The sequence below is a fragment of the Arthroderma uncinatum genome (assembly GCF_011692745.1).
Source record: "Arthroderma uncinatum strain CBS 119779 chromosome Unknown scaffold2, whole genome shotgun sequence".
Taxonomy (NCBI): domain Eukaryota; kingdom Fungi; phylum Ascomycota; class Eurotiomycetes; order Onygenales; family Arthrodermataceae; genus Arthroderma; species Arthroderma uncinatum.
In genome coordinates, this window is record NW_022983864.1 from 1,260,096 (window position 1) to 1,282,642 (window position 22,547).

Here is a 22,547-nt window from a genome sequence, read left to right on the forward strand (position 1 = left end):
AAGTACGGGGTATAGATATAGATACACCTTCACTTTCTCTTCTTAAACCGGCTCGCACCGCCATCTCCGTCATTCTTCCTCTTCTTTCCCTCGCGGCTCCAGTACTCATCACGCTCCTTTTTCTCCCTGGCCTCTTTCTTTTCCTGGTTCTCTGCAACCTTTGCCCGATAGACCTTCCTCCGCTCCTCCTGCGCAGCCGCTCTCTTGGCAACCTTCTCGTTGCGCAGCGTTGTGAGTTTCTGTAAGAGATCCCGGGCCCTCTTCTCTTCTCCTCCGAGTACCACGGCGCGTTTTTGCATGTATGTCTCCCCCTTCTTTGGCCGCATCTTGGTGATCTGTGATTTGAACGGGAGGTCGGCCGCGAGCTGCCTAGGTACCCGCAGGGGGTTAAAGTGTCTGGTTGATCTCTCGATCTTGCGGTAAGCAGAGTCCTTCTCCAGAGGTGTAGCAATGTTTTGATCTCGTCGCACTTCTCCGGTTAGACGCATGCCTTGCCATTCTGCACTTGTGCCGGTTTCGGAGTCCTTATAGTCAAGCAGGTTGGTGACCGGATTATAGTACCGAAAGGGCTTGACGGGGTACCAAGTTCGTAAGAAGACAATGTCGCTCATGAGGATCTTATCTTCAAAGGTGGCACGGAAATGGCCCTCTGGCTTGCTGAGAGCTCGCTTGATCTGACCACGAATGCCGGAAACGGTACGGATGGCAGCTCCCTCGAACTTGGCGATTTCCAGAGAGGAGTTGAACATGTTCTTGATAAACGCTGTGTTGCGGAAAATCTTGTAAGGTTGACCGGTAAGTTTCAATTTCTTGACGATCTCGGTGCCTTCGTCGACGCTCAAAATGACACCACTAGCGGCTATCCTGAACCCAGGATTCTTGTTCGAAAACGACTGCACACAGCAGAAACCTGTATTAGGGGCAACTAGGGGCCCGTAGAATGTGCCGAAGCAGTGCATATGCTCAGGTGTATATTTCAGCATTCTGTTGCGAGTTCGAGAGTCTGAGATGCTGTAGACCGGCATCGTCTGGAATCGGCGCCACCCCAGGGAGAAAATCAGGGGATCGTTTGTCTTCAAGATCTTCTTGTGCCAGCGATGGCGCTTGATTCGCACCTGAACGAAACCGAACCGATCTTCCGTAGGGGCTAAGCCTCCCACGATAACGGGGAATCGAGGATTAAAGCCCTCGGAGAACTCGCAGGGAACGTTCTCCAGAACAATTCTGGCATAAGTTCCAGCCTTGTAACCTTCTGCTCTCGCCCTTGAGAGTGCATCAAGCGTGTCAAACTCAGCACGGTTGATGTCGGCTTGTTTCTGGAGTGCAGCCTTCTGAGCGTCATACCACTCATCCTCGCCGAACTGTTCTTCGTTTTGAGGCTGTCCTGCGGCTCTCGCCCCGTCCTTTGAGTTGCCGAAGCCTTCTCGGTCTTCTTCTTCGAAGCGAAGCTTCAACTCCTCTTTCCGCCTTGCATTACGCTCACGTTCTGCATTAAGGTCCTCTGGCTCGCCGTCTTCATCATCCTCCTCGTCCTCTTCTTTAGACTCCTCGTCGCCTCCGAAGACCTCGCCTGTTTCAAGATCTGCGAATGCTCCATCCCCTTCGTCGTCTGAGTCTGTATCCCCAAACCCTTCTTCATCGTCGTCTTCCCCGGAACCCTCTTTGCCGGATCGATGTTTTGAGAATTTGACGCTTGCAAATCGTTGACGAAGTGCATCGAGGTTATCTTTGTCCTGCCATTTCTGTTCAAGTTCATCATAGTTGTAAATAGGAATGGTGCGGTCATCTAACCCCCCCTTTTCAGCGTTGGTCTTCTTGAAGAAGTCGTCAGCCTCATCCTCAGCACCATCCTGGGCATCATCTAAAACATCCTCCCCGCTCCATCGTCTGGCCACATCGGCTGGAGTTATGGAGTCGTCGTAAAGCATGCGGGTGAGCTCTGCTATCCTGTAGGCGGGTTTCTTGCTAAACATTGCTTTGGCATTGGCGGTCAGGTTTTCCTTCCAGCGCATTTCTCCATCGTCTTCTCCCTCGTAGTCGCTGGGCGCGCTTTCTAGCTCTTGGTCTTCCACAGATGATATGGAGCCGAGATCCGAGTCGCTATCAGCAAAGGCAAGGTCTTCCTCACCCTTTCCATTGGAAGTTCCGTTCTGCTTTTCCCTGAATTTTGATGCAAAGTCAACGCCCGGCCCTTCGTCGTCCTCTTCTATGTCGCTCCCATATTCTTCCTCATCCTCTTCCTCGTCCTCGCTCTCAAGTCCTTCATCCTCGTCACCTTCTAGGTCGTGCCCATTCTCGTGGTCTTCGATAAATCGGGCTTTTCTCCTCTCGTTTCTCCCGAGGTGCTCGGACTCCTCAGCATTGACATTGGCAATGGCGTCACCATCTTTGAATAGTCTAACACCAGCCTCTGTGTCTCCAAGTAGCTTTCTCTCGCCTTGTAGGCCAACAATCATCTGCTCTCCCAAGCCTCTTTCCTCTGTCGCCTCATCGTCTTCATCTCTGTTAAATGTAGCTGTTCTGACATCGATGTAGACAGCGTCTTTATCCACCAAAACACCACCAACATCAGCCATTGGCGCAAATAGAAGTTTTTGCTTCTCGCCTAATCTTTTCCGACCAGATTTGCCTGCAGCCTTAGCAATTGCTTGGTCCATGGCGGGCGTAGGACAAGGGTCAGGGAGCGCTTCGATCGAGGCGACGTTAAGATCGCCAACACCTGGGACATGTACTCTTGCGCCAACAGCTGGAAAGTTAGTACCTCTGAGGTACCCATAGAGAGCAACTGTCCTGTCACACTTGGGATTTTCTTCCTTGGCGGTTGGAGGGGTGATATCTAAGAACCTGTCCGCTAGGCAATATGGATGCGAGTTTCGCCATATAAGTGGTCGCGGGTTCTTCATGATGGATAAGAATCGGGAAAGATTATGAATTTCTCGGTCCGGATATCGCCCATTAATCACTCCAGAAAGATAAAAGAGCTTAGCGCCTTGATATAACTCGCTCCAGAACCGATGCTTTAGTCTCTTCTTCGCCATCCGTAGTGTGCTCTGCTTCTTGAATAGATCAAGATGGGTAAGTATACCAAAGACGTTTCCTGGCATTCCACTAGCAGAAAGCGCATTGAGGAACTCCATAGTCTCCATCTCGAAGCCATAGTTGCCGTCGATCATGAGCAATACGATATCAGCGATCTTTGCGACATCTATCATGCTCGCCAAAGAATCCGAGGGACATTCTAGGAAAGTCAACCGCCGCTTTTTAGAAGTCACGACAGTTAAAGGGCCGGTGATCGAGCTGAGGGAGTGTTTCGAATATCGCTTAATCAATGACTTGATGAGTGTCGTTTTTCCGACCTGCAATAAAACCGGATGTTAGCTGCGCAATTCCGCCATTCTTTCTAACAACGTAAAATTAACGTACCCCCGGCGGTCCAACGACCGTGACAATAATCGGCGGAGGCTCCTCCGGTAGGCGATCCACGAGCGGAACATGTAGCCTTTTCTCTTTTATCTAACCGGAGATTAATTAGCACTGAAAGCTCCAAATATATCCCCCGCCGGCTATATGAAAACGCACATCGTGCGACCTAGCTGCCTGTCTCGCTAATTTTCCTGGGTTCGACACCGCAAATGCTTTGGGGTTAGGACCTGTGGAAAATTCAGATAGCTTCAATTAGCAATCTTGATCACTTTCCATATTGCGACAATCGAAATCTCGGAAGCTCAATGTACCTCCATGGTCTTTCTTCTTCCCCTTGTCCTTGGACTTCCGGTGGGGTTTATTGGATTGATCCTCCATGGCCACAGAATTATTCGAGTGTGAGATCTAAACCATCTCGGAACCAGAAGAAGGTTGACCAAACTCCAAGAGAAACGTCCTATCTACGGCTTTATCAATCTCCTCTCTTTTTTTTTGCTTTGCAGCCGATTATTTTTTTATGGCTTAGTAAAATATTAGATAATCTTCATTAGATAAGCACTTTAACAAGCGCTAGCCGCTTTAACTAGTAACCGCGCTTAAATTTGCGTCTAAGAGATCAAAAACAACAAACCTCGGAAAGTACAACCTTACGAAAACACGCTGTACTTGCAGGAAGTGGCTTGCGTTACGACAGTTGTTGATCATTTCGCTGGGTATACACCCCGAGATGGCATATATAATAGGTCAATGCCAGGTCAACGGCCTCCAAGCGGTGCTACAACACGAACACTGCCCGAATCTTTTAGCTTAAGGTTTTAGTCAACTGTACTCATGGAGGGGTTGATTGATTTATCAGCTAACTATGACTAAAACTTGATGTGATATTGCTGACGGCTTCATCAGCGACGACTTCAACGATTGAAATAAACAGGTTACTTCCATTATATATATAACATGGGCTCGGAGCCTACTCCCGCCCCTGCTCGGCAGGCAACGATCTCTCAGCGGGCTGCAAAAATCGCGAAAGAGACGGCAGCCAACCTGATGTGGGACGTGTTCACCAACCTATATGACCCCACGACAAACAAGGACGGGTTCGTCAGCGTAGGAGTGGCAGAGAACTTCTTGATGCATGATACGCTACTTGAATATATCCGAACACATGCAGAACTGCCAGCGCAATATCTCACGTATAATGATGGTGGCGATGGGTCGAGGAGGCTGAAGATTGCCGCCTCTCGGTTCTTAAATCGTCATTTGATGCCGATCGTGCCGCTGGCGCCGGAACATCTCATGGTTACTAATGGTGTTTCTGCGGCCATAGAGCATATGTCATGGGCATTCACAGATCCGGGTGAAGGCATTCTCCTCGGCCGACCATATTACGGAGCATTCGTTCCGGACATAATGTCCCGTCCGCATGCCGAAGTAGTTGCCGTATCATTCGACGAGGTTGATCCGTTCGAGGTGAAATGTGTTGCTAAATACGAAAAGGCGTTGCTTGAGTTTGAGGCACGAACTAGCAAGCGTGTCAGAGCTCTGATGCTCTGTCATCCACACAACCCGCTAGGACGATGCTACCCGCGCGAGACAATTATTGAGTTGATGAGGCTATGCCAGAAATATCAGATCCACCTCATCAGTGACGAGATATATGCCATGTCGGTATGGGAGAATACCGTGGACGTTGCAGCCAGCACGCCTGCACCAGTCAAGTTCGAGTCTGCACTATCTATACCCACCAAGGATCTGATTGATCCTCAGCTCGTTCACGCCCTATGGGGGATGAGCAAAGATTTCGGTGCAAACGGCATCCGCGTGGGAGTTATCATATCTCAAACCAACCCTCACCTCATGGCTGCTCTCAAGGGACCCACGCTCTACTCGTATGTATCTGGACTCTCCGACCATATAGCAGCGAGTATACTAGAAGACGACGCCTTCACGGAAGAGTATATTCGAGCTAACCAGCGCAAGTTATCGGAGTCCTACGCCATCGTCGCACGAGCCATGCAAGCCCACAACATCGAGTATGCAACAGGCTGCAACGCCTCTTTCTTCGTATGGGCTAATCTAGGCGAGGCATATCTTAGAAATAAGCAGATAACTCTATGCGATGATGCTCCAACGGACTTGACGCAGACGGTTATGAATGAACTTATAAAGAGGCGCGTGTTTCTGGCCGATGGCACGGCGTTTGGTTCCGAGAAGCCAGGTTGGTTTAGGATCGTCTTTTCACACCCTAAACCATTCCTTGATGAGGCGTTGGGGAGAATCATGGCCGCTATCGGAGAGCCTGCACCTGCACTCGAGTCTGCTTTGGCAGATGTAAAGCTCACCTAGCCGTCTCTCTTATTCTGATTTATATTTGGATTCGCGTTAGATCTAGATTTTTACATGTTTGCGTGGAGATAATGAACGCGTAGCTCTAGGGACATTTCGGCGATAGTCTGTAAGCCTTGTCACTAATAAGTTAGTTATTGACTATGGGAAAGATAAATAATGCACAAGATATTGAATAACCTACATGAGCAGTATTATCACTAGTAGGGTAGCCATTACAATCTCATCGTCCTACAATATGCGTGGTTCAACTATCAAGGGTTACACCGTGGCCGACATCTATACTCCGTGCTCGGTACAACCTGCGGCCTGCCACATGGCCAGGGACGAGACACAGAAACCTACCTTCAGCCTCCCTTCCCCATTCAATGCCACCAACGCTTATCCCACTTTCCATAGCAAGCAAATACCAGTTTACGTTGAGGGTTGACGTGGCTGGCTAGACTGTTCTCTCCGTCAAGCAACGGAGTACCCGTGTCAATATAACAGACATACATGCATGCACGCATCGAATACGATGGATGAGACAAGATCTAGCCAGCACGCCAATTTAAGTAACATGTCGTGCGTTTCAAGTAGATGGATGCATGTAGATAACTATCCGTGACCCGCGGGGTATGCAGGCATCCGCATAAGCTAGAGCAGTTTCACATTTAACATCCGCGGGGAAGATAGATACGATAAAACGAAGATTCGGTAGGTAAGTAGTATAAGTATGTATGAATTAAGCTAGTAACTACCTAAAAGATAAAAGGCTATGCTTTGTATATGAATACTATAGATCTCTCGTACCATGCCGACAAGCGTCGGAGGGAGAGTATCTCATCTCAACGAGAGATGTGAGCAGTAAGTGTAGTGTAAAACGTAGAGTGGTGAGTAAGGTGCAAGAAAGGAGGCCGAGAGAGGAGTATATGTGTACGTATATGCTTGTTTTTGTTTTCGAGGGGTTGAGGTGAAGAGGTATCATCGTCATCACATCATTTAACGCCGTGCCAAAAAGAAAGAGAAAAGAGAAAAGAAGAAACGCTAGACCTTCAGACGCTTTTTGAGAATGCCGAAAATGAACAATGGGTATATAGATGCAGATGCAAGGATGATGTATTGTCTAGTAGGCAGCTATCATCGCCTGTGTTCGTGCCGGGTTTCGTGGAGGGAGGAAGAACCCTTCCTCGACGAAGGATGACTGTTCTGCCTCCGACAGTCTGGGCGTCGGTGTGTCTGCATCTATCCCCTTGCCTGTGCTCTCCTTCGAGGCGCTGGCGGTGACTAGTGTCTCCTCCTCGGACTCGCGTGAGGCGGAGAAGGTATCGAATGTCGGCTGTGGAGGGGAGAGGGGGAGCATGTCGTCTTCAGACTCCTCGTCAGAGTCATGTAGTAGCTCTGGAGGCTGGTGTTGTCTCGACGAGGTACGAGTGAGAGCTAGCTCATCACCATCATCGTAGTCGTCGTAATCGCCCTCATCGTACTCTGCCGCGAGGTCGAGATCAAAGTCTGCCTGTGCGTATACGTGGCTGGTGGCAGTGGTGGTGGTAGCAGATGTATATTTTATCGGATATAGCTCTGTAGCTGCCGCGGCGGGAGGAGCAGGATAGGACGTATGCTTCGCAGTGACGTTGACGAAGAAGTCACCGTCCGTCTCGTAGTCTGAAGAATCATCACTGTCACTATCACTGGAGACATCCCACTCCTCGTTATCATCGTCGTCGTCGTCGTCGTCTGAGAGGGTCTCGCGGTGGCTGACGACGGTATCGAGCCATTGTATGCGTTTGGATCCGGCAGAGACGGGAGCCGGAGCAATTGGCGTTGTCGAGGCGGCCGAGGAAGCTCTCGACCTGATGTTGTGGTTGAACCAGGCCTCTCTCTCCTTCTCTGCCTCGGCCAGCTCGACCATGAGGTTGTCGAGCATGTTGGCGTGCCCGACGAGCAGCCGGAGTTCGTGGTCTGCTCTGGCAGCTTCACGGGAGAGCTTTGCCCTGGCCGTGTGGGCGAGCACGTATGTCTGGCTGAGCGACATGTCTCGTTTCTTGGACGGGTGAATCATGCTCTGCACTCTGTAGATGTTGTAAAGTAATTGTGTGAGTGAGTAAATGTGTGTGAGAAAGTGTTGAGTCAGGCAGCGAGGCGGTATATGTATGAAAAGTATGAAAAGTCAAAGTGTGAGTGGATGACTGGTCAGATAAGATCGAGGCGGTGGCCAGATCCCTGCAGGTTCCTGGCAGCTAGTCGGAGTAGTAGTAGTAGTAGTACTCCGTAGTTAAGTCGGAGTAGAGAGTAGTTGAGTAGTTGAGTAGAGTAACTATATCAAGAAGAGAGAGTAAGGAGAGTAGTATATCAAGAGAGAAGAGTAGGAGATATATGGTGAAGATATGAAGAAGAAGTTGGTCCGTCTGTTCCGCAGAGATCGCGGTGGGCCGGAGGGTTTGGAACCGACCGCGTGGGCTGCAGTCTTTTTTCAAGTCTCTCCGGTTCCTCCTGGGCTGAGGCTGGGCTGGACCGCGAATACGAGGGTGATGCGCATCAGGTAAGCGGTCAGGCAGGGCCGAGGGAGCGAGCTGCACCCCGACTCTGCTCCGACTCTTCCTCCGTCCATGGCGTCACTATTAGCAATCGGATATTATTAATCTACCTATGTCGTTATTCACTGTCGCTATCTATGTCGATATCTATGTCGCTATCCATATGTCTATGTCGTTATCTAGATGATGTACGATTTACGGTGTACGGGTATATCGTATGTCTGCCCGAGCGCACGAAGAACCATGGAGCGCCACGATAAGTAAAGGGGATGCCACGTTAACCCCACGATAACTCCAGACGTATCTCGGCTGCCCGTTTGCCGTCCTTCGTCCTCATTCGTCGTCCTTCTTCCGCCTTCCTTCAGCCGCTTTCTCCTTTTCTCTTGTCCAACTTCACTCTTTTCCCCCTTGGCCACAACGCGGACTTCACTTATCTCCGTGATGACTCATCGGATGCTCGGCCTTTAAAGTGCTGGTCACCTGACCTTCTCGGGTTCTCGGCCTCGCTTGCTCCCTTCCCTATACCACTATATCTATCCCTATATCACTGTCTATATCGCTAGCTACGGCTGTTTATGTATGCATGCTCGTTAGGTTCAAGAAGAAGGTCACGCCACAGCACCGACCAGCAGTTAACGGCGAGAAGTATATCTCAACCGGCGCATCCCGATAGAGTCGACGGTGCATACCGATAGTGCGTTGGCATCACTGCATCAAATATCCGTAAACATCTAGTATGAGTCTATACTCTCGAGAAGCTTTACGCGTTAACAAGGTAGATGGCTGCCTGACTACGACGTAGACGCGTACAGGTACCTTGAGGACTCGACATCGTCGTACACCTACCTAGGTACACCTACGTACTCGCATGTTGATGCGAAACACGGTTGCCTTGGGTGAATCATGTGGTGACGTCAGTGCCCGCTTCCCGTTCTATCCTTGACTTTTAGGTGTCTAGAATCCTGCCGGTCGCCGGTGGGAAAGTTAGCATAAAAACACCCGGAGCTTCCTGCGCTCCTCGGGGCCGAGATGCTTCCACCGTTTACTCCTCACGCTTCATACACTTTCTTCCCTGGTCACAGTCACAATATGCTATCCAGTGCGGAAATATAGCGAGCGGAACAGCGCCGGAAGATATAGAGAATAACGTCGACGGCACAACGGGTCAAGGGCTAAAGGACGGTGTCTCGGAGGTCTCGGGGCCCTTCGGAGGCGTGTTTTACGGCCAGGAACAGCCGCAAGCGAAGGATGTTGCTAAACATAGGCCGGTTAGTAAGTTAAGCTTGCACAAGAGCCGCCTCTCTCGTTTTTCCTCCCTTTTCCCTTTCTGGATATGCCGAGGTATAAGGTCTTGGCACGCCCTATCTACATCTACATCAATATCAATATCTACACTAATTATACCAATATACATCAATACCAATTACATCAGTTAAGGTCAATTAAAGTCTAAGACCAAGGTCAAGGTCAAGGTAAAGATGACACCCGCACCCGCGTACGATGCGCCGGCCGACTCGCCCATCTACGCCAACAAACAACTCTACACCCGCATCGCCGACTGCCCCTCGCGCACCCTCACTCACTCATCCCTCATCCGCCCTCGATCCGCGCACGCCTGGACCGTCCGCGCAGGCCAGGTATGCCGCATAACCGCCCCCCAAGGCGCCCAAGTAGGCGACCTCAACATCTGGAACAGCCATAACCCGCGCGAACGCTTCTGGGCGTCTCGAACCCGCCAACTCCACCAATCCCACGTCTCAACCTTCGACCGTCTCTGGTCATGTCTGCCCTACATGCGGCCCCTAGTCACCATCACAGCCGACACGCTCGTCAATTACGGCGTAGACGAGTTCGGCGGCCGCATCCACGATCTACTAGGCACCCGCTGCGATCCATACATTCACCATCTGATGACAGGCGAATCCGATGATTTCCACTGCCACTCTAACCTCACCCGTGCCGTGGCGGAGTATGGCCTGGCAGAGAGCGACGTACATGATGTGCTCAACGTATTCCAGGTGACGGGCCTAGATGAAAAGGGACGGTACTTCATGGCCACCAGCCCGGCGAAAGTGGGTGATTATTTCGAGTTCTTTGCTGAGCAAGACGTGTTGTGTGCTTTGTCGGTGTGTTCGGGCGGGGATCTGTCGCAGTGGGGGTGGAAGGGGAGTGAGGAGATGGGAGATACGACGAAGCCGTTGGGCGTAGAGGTTTATACTATCGATGACGCTACGGTGTTGGAAGGGTGGAAGGCGCCTGAGCCGTCGGGGTATAGGGGGTTACATGGTCTTCGCATGCCCGTGAGAGAGGAGGACGGTTTGGCTGGTGTATAGCTGTGAGGTGCTATTTACAGATCCTGTTTACATATACGAGGAGGCCTATGATATGGTCGTTATGTCGGTGGGGCAGACGGCATAACGTTACCTCTATATACGAGAAAATGAATCTATACAGCTGTCCCTTACATGTTAAACGTCGTTATGCTGGCAATATATAAACGGCCTACGGTCCGCTACATCAAACTGATTGTCCAACAAGTCAATCATCAATCGTACAATCATCTACCTCAATCCCAATTAAGCCCGCCTTACCATCACCATGCCTCGCTTCACCAGCCCCTTCGATGAAGCTCAGCTCTTCTACCGCGATTACAAGCCTGCAACCTTCCCTGCCCCCTTCAGACCCAACGAAACTCACCTCAACAATGAAAAGCAACAGCCTACCCTCGTCTTCCTCCATGGCTGGCCAATGTCCTCCATGATGTTCGAGAAACTGACTCTCCCTCTCTGCGAAACGTACCGGTTCCGCTGCATCGCTCCGGACAGACGAGGATTCGGAAACAGCGATTGGATGGGATCCAAGCCCGTTTCGGCACCAATTGACTATGATGTGTTTGCCGCGGACTTGACCTATTTGCTGGAAAAGCTTGATGTCGGACCATTCGTCTTCATTGGTGCAAGTATGGGTCCCGGAGAGGGAGTGCATACGTACATGAAGAGCGAGTATGTGCGCAAAAACTGTAGGGTAAGTATTTGCTTTTCCAACATCAACACCCTCAATCGTATTAATCAGTTCATCATAGGGTCTCATCGGCATTGGCGCCGCATTGCCCTTCCCACTTCAAACGCCGGAGAACCCAACAGCCACATCACGAGAGGCATGGGACGACATCCTCCATAACCTCCGCACGAATCGCGCAGAGTACACCAAGGCCGCTCTGCCTGCCATCTTGGGCCGAGATGCAGGCTGCAAGGTCAGCGATGAGTTGTTGCAGCGTTATACCGATCTAGTGCTCCGTGCAGACGCTCAAGCAGTCGAACGATGCGTTCAACTCATCTCCTCAACGGACTTTACTGAGACGCTGAAGAAGTTGGAAAGCGAGACAGATCTTCCTATTACTTGTCTTCATGGCGACAAGGACTCGCCCGACTCGCAGGTACATGTTTTGAAGAAGATGTTTCCCAGGTTGGTGGTGAAAATATATAAGGATGCTGCACATGGTAAGTGGTTACCTGGCTTTGGGTATCAATTCTGCCATTTGAGTAGATGGTTTGGCTAACTTGGGTCCTATTAGGCCTTACGGATACCCATGACGAGCAAGTTATTGACGATATCCTGGAATTCATTCGTGCCTTGAAAGTTTAGGCGTGGTGGCTGTACGGAGTAGACAGCTGGTTATGGGCAAAGGTTGCATCGAGCTGGTGATGCTCGCGGAGTGAAGTTGTCGTTATGATATTTTATTTCCACATATATAGTTAATGCCACAAGGTTTTATCCCTTAAAAGGGTCTAGTGCGTCTTCATAGTGAGCTGGCAATAAGCATAACGTTATGCCTATACGAAACACGGGAGACTTAGCCTCACTTCGAAGCTGCGAATACTCGAGTAGGCATGGTTAGTATACGAGGATGCTTGATAGTGTTCAGGTGGAGCTGCGAGTTTACCACGGAAAAGGCCCCTCCTGGCTATATATATCAGCATCATGCACTCTCAGCCATTTCTCCGTGTTGATACCCTCGTTACGCGCATAAACAACAATGGCAGCTAACAGACACAAGCGAAAGGCCGACGACATTGTGGTCCCTGATATTTCAGAAGATGCGGCCGAACGGAAGAGAGTGCTCAATGTGTTGGCGCAGAGAAGATATAGTATGATCCTTCACCTCAGTTTACCTTGAGCAAAAGCTAACCGGATATAGGGCAGCGAAAGAAAGAACATATGGCTCAGCTAGAAGCCAAGGCCAAAAAATCTAGAGAGAAGACTCCAGAGTCGACGGAACCCGTTCCCTCTCCTGGGTCGAGATCATTGCGAGACCTAGACTCAACAAGCCCCCCGGTGGTTGGAGAGCAGGTTCCTACACCTCCAGAGGTGGACTATGAAATATCACAAACATTCGACAATGGACTTTTACCGTTTGAAGGAGGCATTGCCAATTCCTTCGATAATCCGGTCCAAATCGGAGGCGAGCCAGATCTTTTTGGTTTGGACAATATACCAGAATTTACGTTTGATACGACACCCTCTCTATCCACAATAGGGACTGTAACCCCTCCGCCAGACCTACCCGAGCTCCCAGCAGAGCTCCAACTCATGTCGGCATCACCTACCTCGCCCAGCCATTCTGCGCTCTCCCTCCAATTCCTCGCAAATCACCCGCATGGCGAAACACAGCCTCTCTCGTCCGCATTGCAATCCTACCAGTCATCCAACTTTACATTCCCAGACGATAAAATCCTCGATGTGCCGCCCTTGACTCTCCTACGGGCCATGCTCACCATCGCCACCAGGTTGAATCTCACAGACTATATCTGGAATATGGCAGGTATAAGCCCATTCTATACGGGTCCAACAGGCATCAACAGTAATGCCGCCCAGCCGCAGTTACCGTCGAACATGGCGGATCTTCCCAAAAACTTCCATCCGACGCCCACTCAGCGAATGGTTCCACACCATGCGTTCCTTGACCTCCTACCATGGCCCAGTGCGCGGGATAAACTGATCCAGGTGTTTAGTCTGCCGGTGCAGTTACGTCCTCCGTCTGCGGCAGACCCGATGGGCCTATTGGGGTTGGTGTACGATATGGAGGATGCCGGCGAAGGGTTAAGGGTCAGTGGACCAGACCCGTTCTCGCCTGAGATGTGGGAGGTCGGCCAACTAGTCTTCCAACGCTGGTGGTGGGCGTTTGAAGGCAGCATCGTGGAGAGAAGTAATCGCCTACGCGTCGAGAGAGGTCAACAGGGGCTTGTACTTGGGGCTGTACCGTGAACTCGACGCCTTCTTCGACTTCATATAAGACATCGAAGCGACGACGAAACGAACACGAGGGTCATGTGATGCGACTCGATGACTAAGGGGTTTACCCTATGACGTTGACCGCGTTCACCCACAAGCCGCCGTTCTCCCTCGAGCAGCCCATGGCTTAAGGCTGCCTCACTTGATCCTGTCATCTGGATGTACGCAACAACCGTGTGGAAGGATATGTTGTGTGTCAGTGTGCGGCTGTTCCTGCTTATATATAGGATCAGCTGGGACCTATATATATAGTTTCTGCCTGTCAGGTACACCCTTCACGTCCCAGAGAGCATCCACACAGTTTGACAATCCCAGCAGGCATCAGTCAAGTGTTTATATTTGTGGTCGCTTGCTAGCTTCCTTATTGGCAGGGCGCATCAAAACTGCTCTAGCTGGGTACCTGCGTGGCTGTGTCTATGTGGGATGACTTTGCCCAAGCAGCCTCAGATAGCAGCTAACAGCTCTATGCTAGACTCACAAGGTACTAGGCTTGGTATACTACACACCATCCAACAAGGTGTTAAGTAGGATCACAGGCTGTAAAGCTTCGACAACAAAGGAAGGGTCCATATCTATCTGGATAAGGTTATGGAACCTTCCTGTATCCTGACCTTGTTCAGATTTCGTCATCCCTTGGGTGGTTTTGATAAGGCCCTTTTAACGTTTGCCCTACCCGTTATTTTCTTGATAAATAACTGCAGAGCCCCGTCCGCCCGCAGAGCAGAAATAAGAGTCATCATACCGGAAAGGAGAAAAGAGAGAAAAAGCAAGGAGGTCAGAGAGAGGATAGTTAAAATAGTGCAATAGTACTACATCCTTTCGTTTGCTGCCTTTAGAGAGACAACAAGAGCGCAGCATACTAAATGATAAGCCTCATGCACACGCATTATCCTGAAGGTCATCCCACGACGCAGCCTTCCCTTCTGTTTGTTTTTTATTCCCTTAAATGTCCTTACAGACTATTACATCCTTTGCCGACCAGTTCCTTCCACTGAGGACGCCGAGACTGTGCAGTGACCGCTTTAAAAGGACACTTGTATCCCCTCCGTCCTTCACCACGGTAACATCATCACAACATCATAACAGCAACCTGTCTATCTGACTCTGGCCTTTCATCACATTCCCCTGTTTCATCTTCACTCAAAATCCGTCGGAAAGACCTTGATAAAGCCAAATAGGTAACTTGAACCCTTCAAACTACGTGTTTTGTGGTTTATACGGCTCTAACCAGTGTCCTGACCTCCAGCTCTCTTCTCTTGCACCGAATACCAAGGTAGAAGAACCAAGATGTACTTCAACGTGAGTGATCCCCTGTACCTTGCTCCTCCCTCTGCTTTCGAGTCCCTGCAGTTGAAGTACGTGCCGTTTCTCTGACATCCCTACAGGTTACACTCAAGCCAGGAGCTCCCGCCGAGGAAATCGACAAGTGAGTATAGACATTCCATTCATACCCATCTTTTTATTTCGGCTTCTCCCTCGAAGACATTTAACGGTGGCATGAATATGCAAAAGAAGAGAGATATATGCATCTATCCCCTCTTTACGGACGTTATTTGCTGACTGCTGAACCTATAGAGCCAAGGCATCAGCCAAGAAGAACGGTGGTACCATCCGTCATGAATACAAGCTGATCAAAGGCTTCACGTATGTGATCCTCTTCCCCCTGTTCCTATATCACACCCCATAGTCCCCACTTGTGATGAAATATTAGCTGAACTGACGATATCTCGGGCCAATAGTGTGGAGTATCCCGATGACCACAACCTGGAAGACGTCCTCAAGTCCACCAACTATGTCAACGTCGAGCAGGATGGCCCTGGACCCGCCAAGAAGGCTGCTACCATGACTTCGTCCATCTAAAGGACTACAAGTCGAAACTAATACCACATTTGCTCGACTCTTTTTTTTCTTTCTTACCCTTTCTCGTGCATCCGGTCCGCTGAGATCGTTTCCCGTCTTCTCTCATGAATCGATCGAATGGAACAAAAAGGCGCCATGGTTACAGATTTCCTTTGTTAATTTCTTTTATTCGTTTCACCCACACTGTCTTATTATCCAACTGGTTTTTAACTGAGACGGGGGATGGGTATTAATGTTTCATTATGTGGTAAACTCAAGGAGCAAATGCAATCAAGTTGTTAAACTGTTACAGGGCCGGGTTGAGGAGCTGCAGCTTATCAACCTTTACATTTTTCGTAGTTCTCGTAGCAAACTCGATATCCACGGTATCTGTAAGAGCCGTTGCATTGTTTTAAATATATCATCTATAAGAAAAGGTTTAACTTAAAGGCTTAGACTATTACTGCGTCTATAGTGGTCTTCTAATTAGAATATACACTTGAAACAGCATCACGTTGGCTCAGCCTTAATCGTTTGTTCCGCCAAAGACTCGCCGTTGCCACTGCATGTTGCAAAGCATTAACACCTGTCTCAAGTACTTCGTAGGCATGCTCGTTGTCTTTCCAGTCCTTTATACGAACAGTTCCAGACATAGCTAGTCAAAGGCCAGATACCTACGACGGAATTTTACATCTCAACATCTCAACGTCTCAAGATCTGCATCCTATGTGTTGAGACTCCGAGCAAGTTGACCACTAAGAGCAAATCAGCTCACCATGCTTCTTTCCCATGCACCCCACAACCTGACAAGGCTCTATGCATATATTCCTGGTCCTTGCTGCAGTAGTTACGTACATGGCAACTTTCGCGATTTTTGCCTCAAAGGCCCCTCCTCCTAGCATTCGATATAAACCACCCAGACTATGAATATTTGCTGTCTTTCCTCTTCGGTTGACATGCGTATCCGAGCTCTGCCTACGATTTACCAGGATTAGCAAAGGCCCAACCGGGTATATTCTTACTGTTGTCCGCGTCCGGAGTGTACACAGGGATATTTCTCACACAGACCACTCCCGGTGTCAAGGGTACGGAGTTTGGTTCTAGGGTACACGTCTTCGATGGTAGACTATCCCGTACCTTGTATCAATCTCACCCCAGATTCGCTTCACAGATGCTGTGCAACATGGTCCGTATGATAACACTTCAATTGGCCAATCTGGTTCCATGTTCCCGTGAGTTGGTCAAGGTGAAGCCACAAAGGGAACGTAGATAGGCAGAGGCCAATTAGTCAACCATGGACGCGCGTGTTTTATACTGTAGGGCCTGACTTCATATAGGACATCTCTTTATACTGAGCCGGCGCTGAATGAAAGAAACCCCGCCTTAGATCTGGAGATTGTCCGGTGATTATCGATTGACAGCTTTTCCCACAACTTCTGGGTGCCGCCCATTTAGCCGAGATGTCTCCCTGGAAAATAGCCGTCTAACCCTGGTCGTCGATGTGATATCTCTATACTGGCTGGCATGCCCTGTGGCCATGGAGATAACTTATCCCCCACTCGTCCGGGTGGGGGTATGACAGTCCCTATATCAGCATTCACGTAGCACCCTGTACTGCTCTCGAGGATAAGAAGAGCATCCGGTTCGTGTACAGAGTAAAAGCCGTGGTTTCTTTGTTTTTTTATTGCATCGCAGTTGGACCGTGGCTCTCGGATGAAGAGTCGGATGGTTTGGCCCGAGTAGAGACACTGGACAGAGTAGACCAAAGTTAGCGGGAGTATTAAACCAGTTAACCAACCAGCTTATAAACTACTGGCCACCCTTGAGACAACTATCCAGTAGCAACCCCTTTCCCGCCTTCAGTCTCATCGCCGTCGTCGTAAGGTGAAGCTGGTTGGCGCATCGCTGAAATCACACGATAGTCCCAGAGTCCACGCTAGGCGCAGGAGGCGTTGGGGATGCTAGCCTGCCGCTTAACTACGGGCCATATATATATAACCACCACCACCATTTGTTAACCCACAACAACGACCACAATTATACAGAGTCGCCCCTTAACAGAGTGCTGAATTGCCCTGTGTTTATCCGCCGTGAGTCTTGTCGCAGCATGGAATAGCAATCGACCTGTCCGTGACCATGGCATTCCTACGAAGACACCCTCTTCGCACAGCAAAGGGCCGGCTGATCTTTGGTGGCACTCCATTGCGCTCCCTCTCCTCTATCACAACGAGTAGCTGGTCCTACCCGCCCTCTGCTTCTGATATCTCTACTGATGATATCACTCGCCTGGCAAGGAGCCCTCGTCGGCCTCTGACCCTTGCAGATTTGCTCAGGTAAGTTGCCGGCTGGCTGGTAGATAAGTTGACAGTCTAACATTGGAATAGACATGGCCGTCCGCCGCTCACGAGAGAGGCGCTCCTTGCGTCTGCAAACTTCACCCTCTCTCTCCTCCCTGCCAGACTCGCTTATCGTATCCAGGCTCTCAGAAATCTCCCGTTCATCGTCGTCTCGAACCCACACATCTCCCAGATATACAACAATTACATCCATTCGTTCTCTACCCTATTACCGTTCCAGAAGAGGAGGATATCAACAGCAGAGGAAGAGAAGCAGTTTACAGAGATCATGGCCGATCTAGTGCAGACACACGACAATACAATTCCAGTGCTAGCCCGAGGCTTCCTGGAGTGCCGTAAATACATCAGTCCCGCCGAGGTGACTGCATTTCTGGACGAACATCTAAGAGCAAGGATTGGGACTCGATTGATTGCCCAACAGCACCTGGCACTGCATCATGCGTCCCTCACGACGGAGGAAGGTGGTGGGTTGACAACCCGGGAGAAGCATGTGCCGTCCAACTACATCGGGGTTATCGATACGGCCCTAAAACCTGCTCGCCTGATAAAAGTCTGCGAAGAATTCGTTGCCGAGATATGCGAGCTCAAATATGGTGTCCGGCCTAGAGTGATTATCAACGGAGAGCCGGAGGCCACTTTCGCCCATATCCCTGTCCACGTCGAATACATAATCACCGAACTATTGAAAAATGCATTCCGAGCGTCGGTCGAGGCTGGAAACGAGCGCGAGCCTATCGAAGTAACCATTGCTTCAGCTCCCAGTACCTCCGAGACTCAAGTCGGGCCAGCTCCTATCGCCGAGAAGAGTCCGAACTCTCTTGGAACAGGCTCGCAAGCAGATTTCCAGATGGGCATACATAAAGGACGGGCCCTAGGGCCAAGCCAAATATTCGAGCCACTTAAATCGTCTGCCCAGAGTATTACAATTCGCATCAGGGATCGCGGAGGCGGTATACCTCCAGAGATTCTGTCTGATATTTGGTCATACAGTTACACCACGTTCAGCGAAGACGAGCTACCAGTCGGTGACAATGGGAACGTCGACGCTTTGAATGCGATATCTGGTAGTGGCGGTTATAATGCTAGTACCATTGCAGGTCTCGGCTACGGCCTACCTCTTGGACGAGCATACGCAGAATATTTTGGTGGAGGTATTGACATCCAGAGCCTGTGGGGCTGGGGTACCGACGTGTATCTTACTCTACAAGGCGTTGGAAAGGTGCAAGGTTAGACTGTCAAACAGCTACCTAGAAACATCGTGTCTGCTCGCGTGAATCCAACTCATACGACCTCACCTTGTCCACCTACGTCTCTTGCGAAACGGCCGGGTTGATCCTTCAAGGAGCCCGGCTCGGCTCCCACATCGGGAGCATCCCACCGTATACATACAAACTTCACAAACATCAATAAATCACAGGCCTAGAATGTTTGTTACTTCACAAAGCTACAGAAGTCGCTTTGAACCCTAGCCTCTCGCCCCGCCAAATTGCAAAAGGCCCTTGATTCAGAGAATGGTTGTTTCTGACTATGACTATATTTTTTACCCAGCGCCTGAGGGATTATTTATGCGATACGCGCCCGCTCGGGTTATTTTACTGATTGGCTGCCACGTTATCGATTTATTTCGTTGGTGTCGTACATACACGGACCGCGTATATAATGCACCCTAGGCGCCACCATCGATATCAAAGCACTGACCACAGGCTCATTTCTAGAGAAACTATTCTCCGTTCTGAGCGTTTGACGTTGTCACCATGAGTCCATGACTTGTGGAGCGGATGTTCTGCCCGAATAGCCTACAGACAGGCTTGAAACGGATGATTCCTTTCCTTGTCGTCTCCTCAGATTGTACGAGTTAGATTCTTCCTTCTGTTAATAGGTGGGAGGATAGCTGGCTTTGCGATCTGTTGCCTGTACCTTTCGGGACGGCTACGGTAGAGAGGAGTTGGTGGCTTATCAGCGTCACTTTTGTCATGTTCCTTTATATCCGTAGACTTCAATTAATTGTCTATTCACATTAATTTTGCATATCTGATTAGCACCAGCTTCTGAAAATGCGTATATTAATCTGTAGTAAAAATTCTAATAGATATTATTTTTGAGTGAAAGATAGTGCCGCCAGAGGAAACAAGACATAAAACATATAGACAAATGGCGTATGCAGGACCCCAAACTCCGTCATGTATATATCGCGATGCGTTCATTCCAGACTCTGTACCAGTAAAACGAAATGCGGAGTTCCAAGAACGCTATTCAAACATTGCTCGAAACAACACCGTGTCTGTATTGGTTGTCTCCCCCTCTCCCGCTCTGGTCCCCGTGCCTTGCCTGGTAAGGCTTCATCTCCTCAGTAGACGGGGACTCACTGCGGATCTGAACACCCTGGTATCCCGAGACTCCATCGGTATTCAGAGTGACTCCTATCGCAATGCAAGTGATAACAACGATCATTTCCTCCAACACAGCCATGACCAGATAGATCGTAACATCCCCGGAGAAAATGCTGAACCGGGGATTGCGAGTAAAAGCGCTGATCAAGCTGTATATTAGGCGGACGAGAATGAACGGGAGAGAGATCGCGACCGCAAGGAGGAGTCTGTTTTCTCCAGCAGGAAGGTATTTCTTCCTTCCGTACAGCATGAATAGCAGGCCAGCTACGATAACCCAGACTGCGAGGGTGACGAGGATAGCGGCCTTGGTCTTTCCGTTCGGCACGTAATGCATCATGTCATCCTGACTGGTGATGCCAACGATGGCTAGAATAAGGCCCACGAGCGCCAAAGTTGCGATTGCACGAAACACGACCGGGACAACTCCCTTCTGGCCTTTGTTGGTTATGGAATTGTTTCTAGAATGCATATTAGCGAAACGGCCTGACTAAAACCGAAGCCTTGGGATGAATTGATGCAGGGCAACTTACGCTCGTTGCAAGAGTCCAACGCAGGCGAGAATCAACGGGGTGGTCCCGATAGAATTGCACACCGCGGCGCCTGTGAAGAGGCCTTCTGTAGGATTCGCTATTGTCGCCAGCTGCAAGCATGCGCCCACGGTACGGACTATGGAGAAGACGACGAGAAAGTACCATCCTGCCGCCTTTGCAAAGCCGTGTCGAAGTGCAACATATATTGAGACGAAGACACATGGGAGGTAGATGATAAGGCTGAAGATGGCGACTCCATGCCGATAGTCCACAGCCATGATGGTTGTATGGTGGATGTTTCTATATGTATGGATAGCGGACTGGAGGCTAAGTGCTGGAAAGCCCAGGTAAGGCGCAAGATGATGTAAAAGGCTGAGATGGCTGAGATGAGAGTAGATGAATTCCAATGACGGGAGAGAAGTGCGGTTTGAAAGCCACAGCTTCACGGTCTTTAAATGAAGATGAATTCATCCTGATAAGCAAGAGATCTCGCACGGCCACAGATGCGTTATCCTGAATCGGGGCAGGCTTGCGAGCTCAGCTATGGAGGACGCTTTGAGAGGCCCAATGACGATGGACGAGAGAACAGCGGCATGTCGACCCGTCGTCTCTCAAGCGAGGCGCAAGGCTGAGCTAGAGAGTGGTTGGAGAGTTGCTTCTTGTCGGAATATAGTAAAGCCATGGAGAAGGTCGAAGTTTCATCGAGGCAGTGGACTTCGCGATGTATGCCCAAAGAGGCTAGCAGCGTGGCGATATCTTGATCCTTCATTTTGATATTGTTCAATTCTCCAGGGATAGGATCTCCATGATCTCCGATATGTGCTGTTCAGCTGGCAGGCCTATTAGGAGCGACGTCAGACAGCCAGCAAGGAACATCTGCAGTTTGTCGAAGCTTTCACCACCATGGCTCCTTCAAGCTGACTCCGCCGCGTCGTGATGAGCCAGAGCTTAACATCGTCAAGCTTTGAATGAGGCTGGGCAAAGGGGTCGCCAGGATGGATACCAGGGATGTTCGAGAAGAAAGCTATCTGCTGGTGGACTCAGCCCGATCTTGCCTGGCGTTGTCTAGAGATAGTGGGATTCGTATACCTCCAGAATCCTTCAATATTCTAGACCGTCCTGTGCGTCTTAGAAACCGCTGATCCATACGACAAACGCAGTGGGTAACGGACCTCGATGTCTACGTTGGTTTGACGACTATGTTGCCGTTCCAATTGCCGGCCATCACGAATTGAACGATATACGATCCTTTACCTGCAAGTCACAAAGACGCGAGAGTTCTGGAAGCGGAAATATATAAACACGCGAAAGCTAATACGCAATGCTATGACGTATGAACAAAGCGTTTACTCAACTTCCATGCTGAAGTCGCCTCCCGATGCGCGAGCTTTGGGGAGATATACAGCCATTACCGCCTGCGTTATCCGAGCTAAGAGGCTATACAACTATCTCAGCTTGCTGCAAAATGCGCCGTCTTGTAGTGGACGCAGAAGATCCGGGAGAACCTACCCGTGATCACCCTTCGCGACATCCCTCGGGGCTGTGCGAAGCAAATGTGACGAAAGCCCATCCAAACAGTTCTGGCGGAGAAGATGGAAGCATCTTCTTTGTAGGAACAGCGACAACTTTCATGTACGGGGTTTCTTTGGTACTCTGCGTGCTGTTACATACAATAACCGAAGGCCTGCTAACATTATACATTAGAGAATGGGCAGGTATAAGGCTGATGACAGATGTACCAACAATAGACAACCCCTATCCATCTCAGAGCATTGCTGATATGGTTGATAGCCAAATTTCCTTCATGCCGGTGACCATGTCCATCTTGGTCCGGGGGTGAGCGCTGCCAGGTGACAT

At 49.9% G+C, this 22,547-nt stretch overlaps 9 protein-coding genes across 9 annotated transcripts; 6 read left to right on the forward strand and 3 right to left on the reverse strand.

The window, feature by feature from the left end:
• Positions 1 to 29: 29 nt before the first annotated feature.
• On the reverse strand, positions 30 to 3,801 carry GIQ15_02323 (GTP binding protein Bms1; the record flags this gene model as incomplete). The annotated part of the gene is made up of 4 exons (XM_033549740.1): positions 30 to 3,356; positions 3,424 to 3,513; positions 3,580 to 3,650; positions 3,735 to 3,801. 4 exons carry the CDS (start codon positions 3,799 to 3,801, stop codon positions 30 to 32), a joined length of 3,555 nt encoding a protein of 1,184 aa, XP_033406901.1.
• Positions 3,802 to 4,377: 576 nt separating this feature from the next.
• GIQ15_02324 (ACC synthase) lies at positions 4,378 to 5,766 on the forward strand (the record flags this gene model as incomplete). The annotated part of the gene is made up of 1 exon (XM_033549741.1): positions 4,378 to 5,766. The coding sequence occupies one exon, from the start codon at positions 4,378 to 4,380 to the stop codon at positions 5,764 to 5,766; it is 1,389 nt and encodes a 462-aa protein (XP_033406902.1).
• A 1,105-nt stretch (positions 5,767 to 6,871) lies between these two features.
• On the reverse strand, positions 6,872 to 7,807 carry GIQ15_02325 (uncharacterized protein; the record flags this gene model as incomplete). The annotated part of the gene is made up of 1 exon (XM_033549742.1): positions 6,872 to 7,807. The coding sequence occupies one exon, from the start codon at positions 7,805 to 7,807 to the stop codon at positions 6,872 to 6,874; it is 936 nt and encodes a 311-aa protein (XP_033406903.1).
• A 1,953-nt stretch (positions 7,808 to 9,760) lies between these two features.
• GIQ15_02326 (meiotic chromosome segregation protein) lies at positions 9,761 to 10,615 on the forward strand (the record flags this gene model as incomplete). The annotated part of the gene is made up of 1 exon (XM_033549743.1): positions 9,761 to 10,615. One exon carries the CDS (start codon positions 9,761 to 9,763, stop codon positions 10,613 to 10,615), a length of 855 nt encoding a protein of 284 aa, XP_033406904.1.
• Positions 10,616 to 10,880: 265 nt separating this feature from the next.
• On the forward strand, positions 10,881 to 11,927 carry GIQ15_02327 (non-heme chloroperoxidase; the record flags this gene model as incomplete). The annotated part of the gene is made up of 3 exons (XM_033549744.1): positions 10,881 to 11,306; positions 11,365 to 11,782; positions 11,857 to 11,927. 3 exons carry the CDS (start codon positions 10,881 to 10,883, stop codon positions 11,925 to 11,927), a joined length of 915 nt encoding a protein of 304 aa, XP_033406905.1.
• Positions 11,928 to 12,318: 391 nt separating this feature from the next.
• On the forward strand, positions 12,319 to 13,547 carry GIQ15_02328 (uncharacterized protein; the record flags this gene model as incomplete). Its single annotated transcript, XM_033549745.1, has 2 exons — positions 12,319 to 12,430; positions 12,481 to 13,547. The coding sequence occupies 2 exons, from the start codon at positions 12,319 to 12,321 to the stop codon at positions 13,545 to 13,547; spliced, it is 1,179 nt and encodes a 392-aa protein (XP_033406906.1).
• A 1,314-nt stretch (positions 13,548 to 14,861) lies between these two features.
• GIQ15_02329 (uncharacterized protein) lies at positions 14,862 to 15,434 on the forward strand (the record flags this gene model as incomplete). The annotated part of the gene is made up of 4 exons (XM_033549746.1): positions 14,862 to 14,873; positions 14,960 to 15,000; positions 15,150 to 15,218; positions 15,314 to 15,434. The coding sequence occupies 4 exons, from the start codon at positions 14,862 to 14,864 to the stop codon at positions 15,432 to 15,434; spliced, it is 243 nt and encodes an 80-aa protein (XP_033406907.1).
• A 2,115-nt stretch (positions 15,435 to 17,549) lies between these two features.
• On the forward strand, positions 17,550 to 19,001 carry GIQ15_02330 (kinase isozyme 4; the record flags this gene model as incomplete). The annotated part of the gene is made up of 2 exons (XM_033549747.1): positions 17,550 to 17,746; positions 17,798 to 19,001. 2 exons carry the CDS (start codon positions 17,550 to 17,552, stop codon positions 18,999 to 19,001), a joined length of 1,401 nt encoding a protein of 466 aa, XP_033406908.1.
• Positions 19,002 to 20,023: 1,022 nt separating this feature from the next.
• Positions 20,024 to 20,968, reverse strand: GIQ15_02331 (uncharacterized protein; the record flags this gene model as incomplete). The annotated part of the gene is made up of 2 exons (XM_033549748.1): positions 20,024 to 20,618; positions 20,691 to 20,968. The coding sequence occupies 2 exons, from the start codon at positions 20,966 to 20,968 to the stop codon at positions 20,024 to 20,026; spliced, it is 873 nt and encodes a 290-aa protein (XP_033406909.1).
• Between the last annotated feature and the right edge of the window lie 1,579 nt (positions 20,969 to 22,547).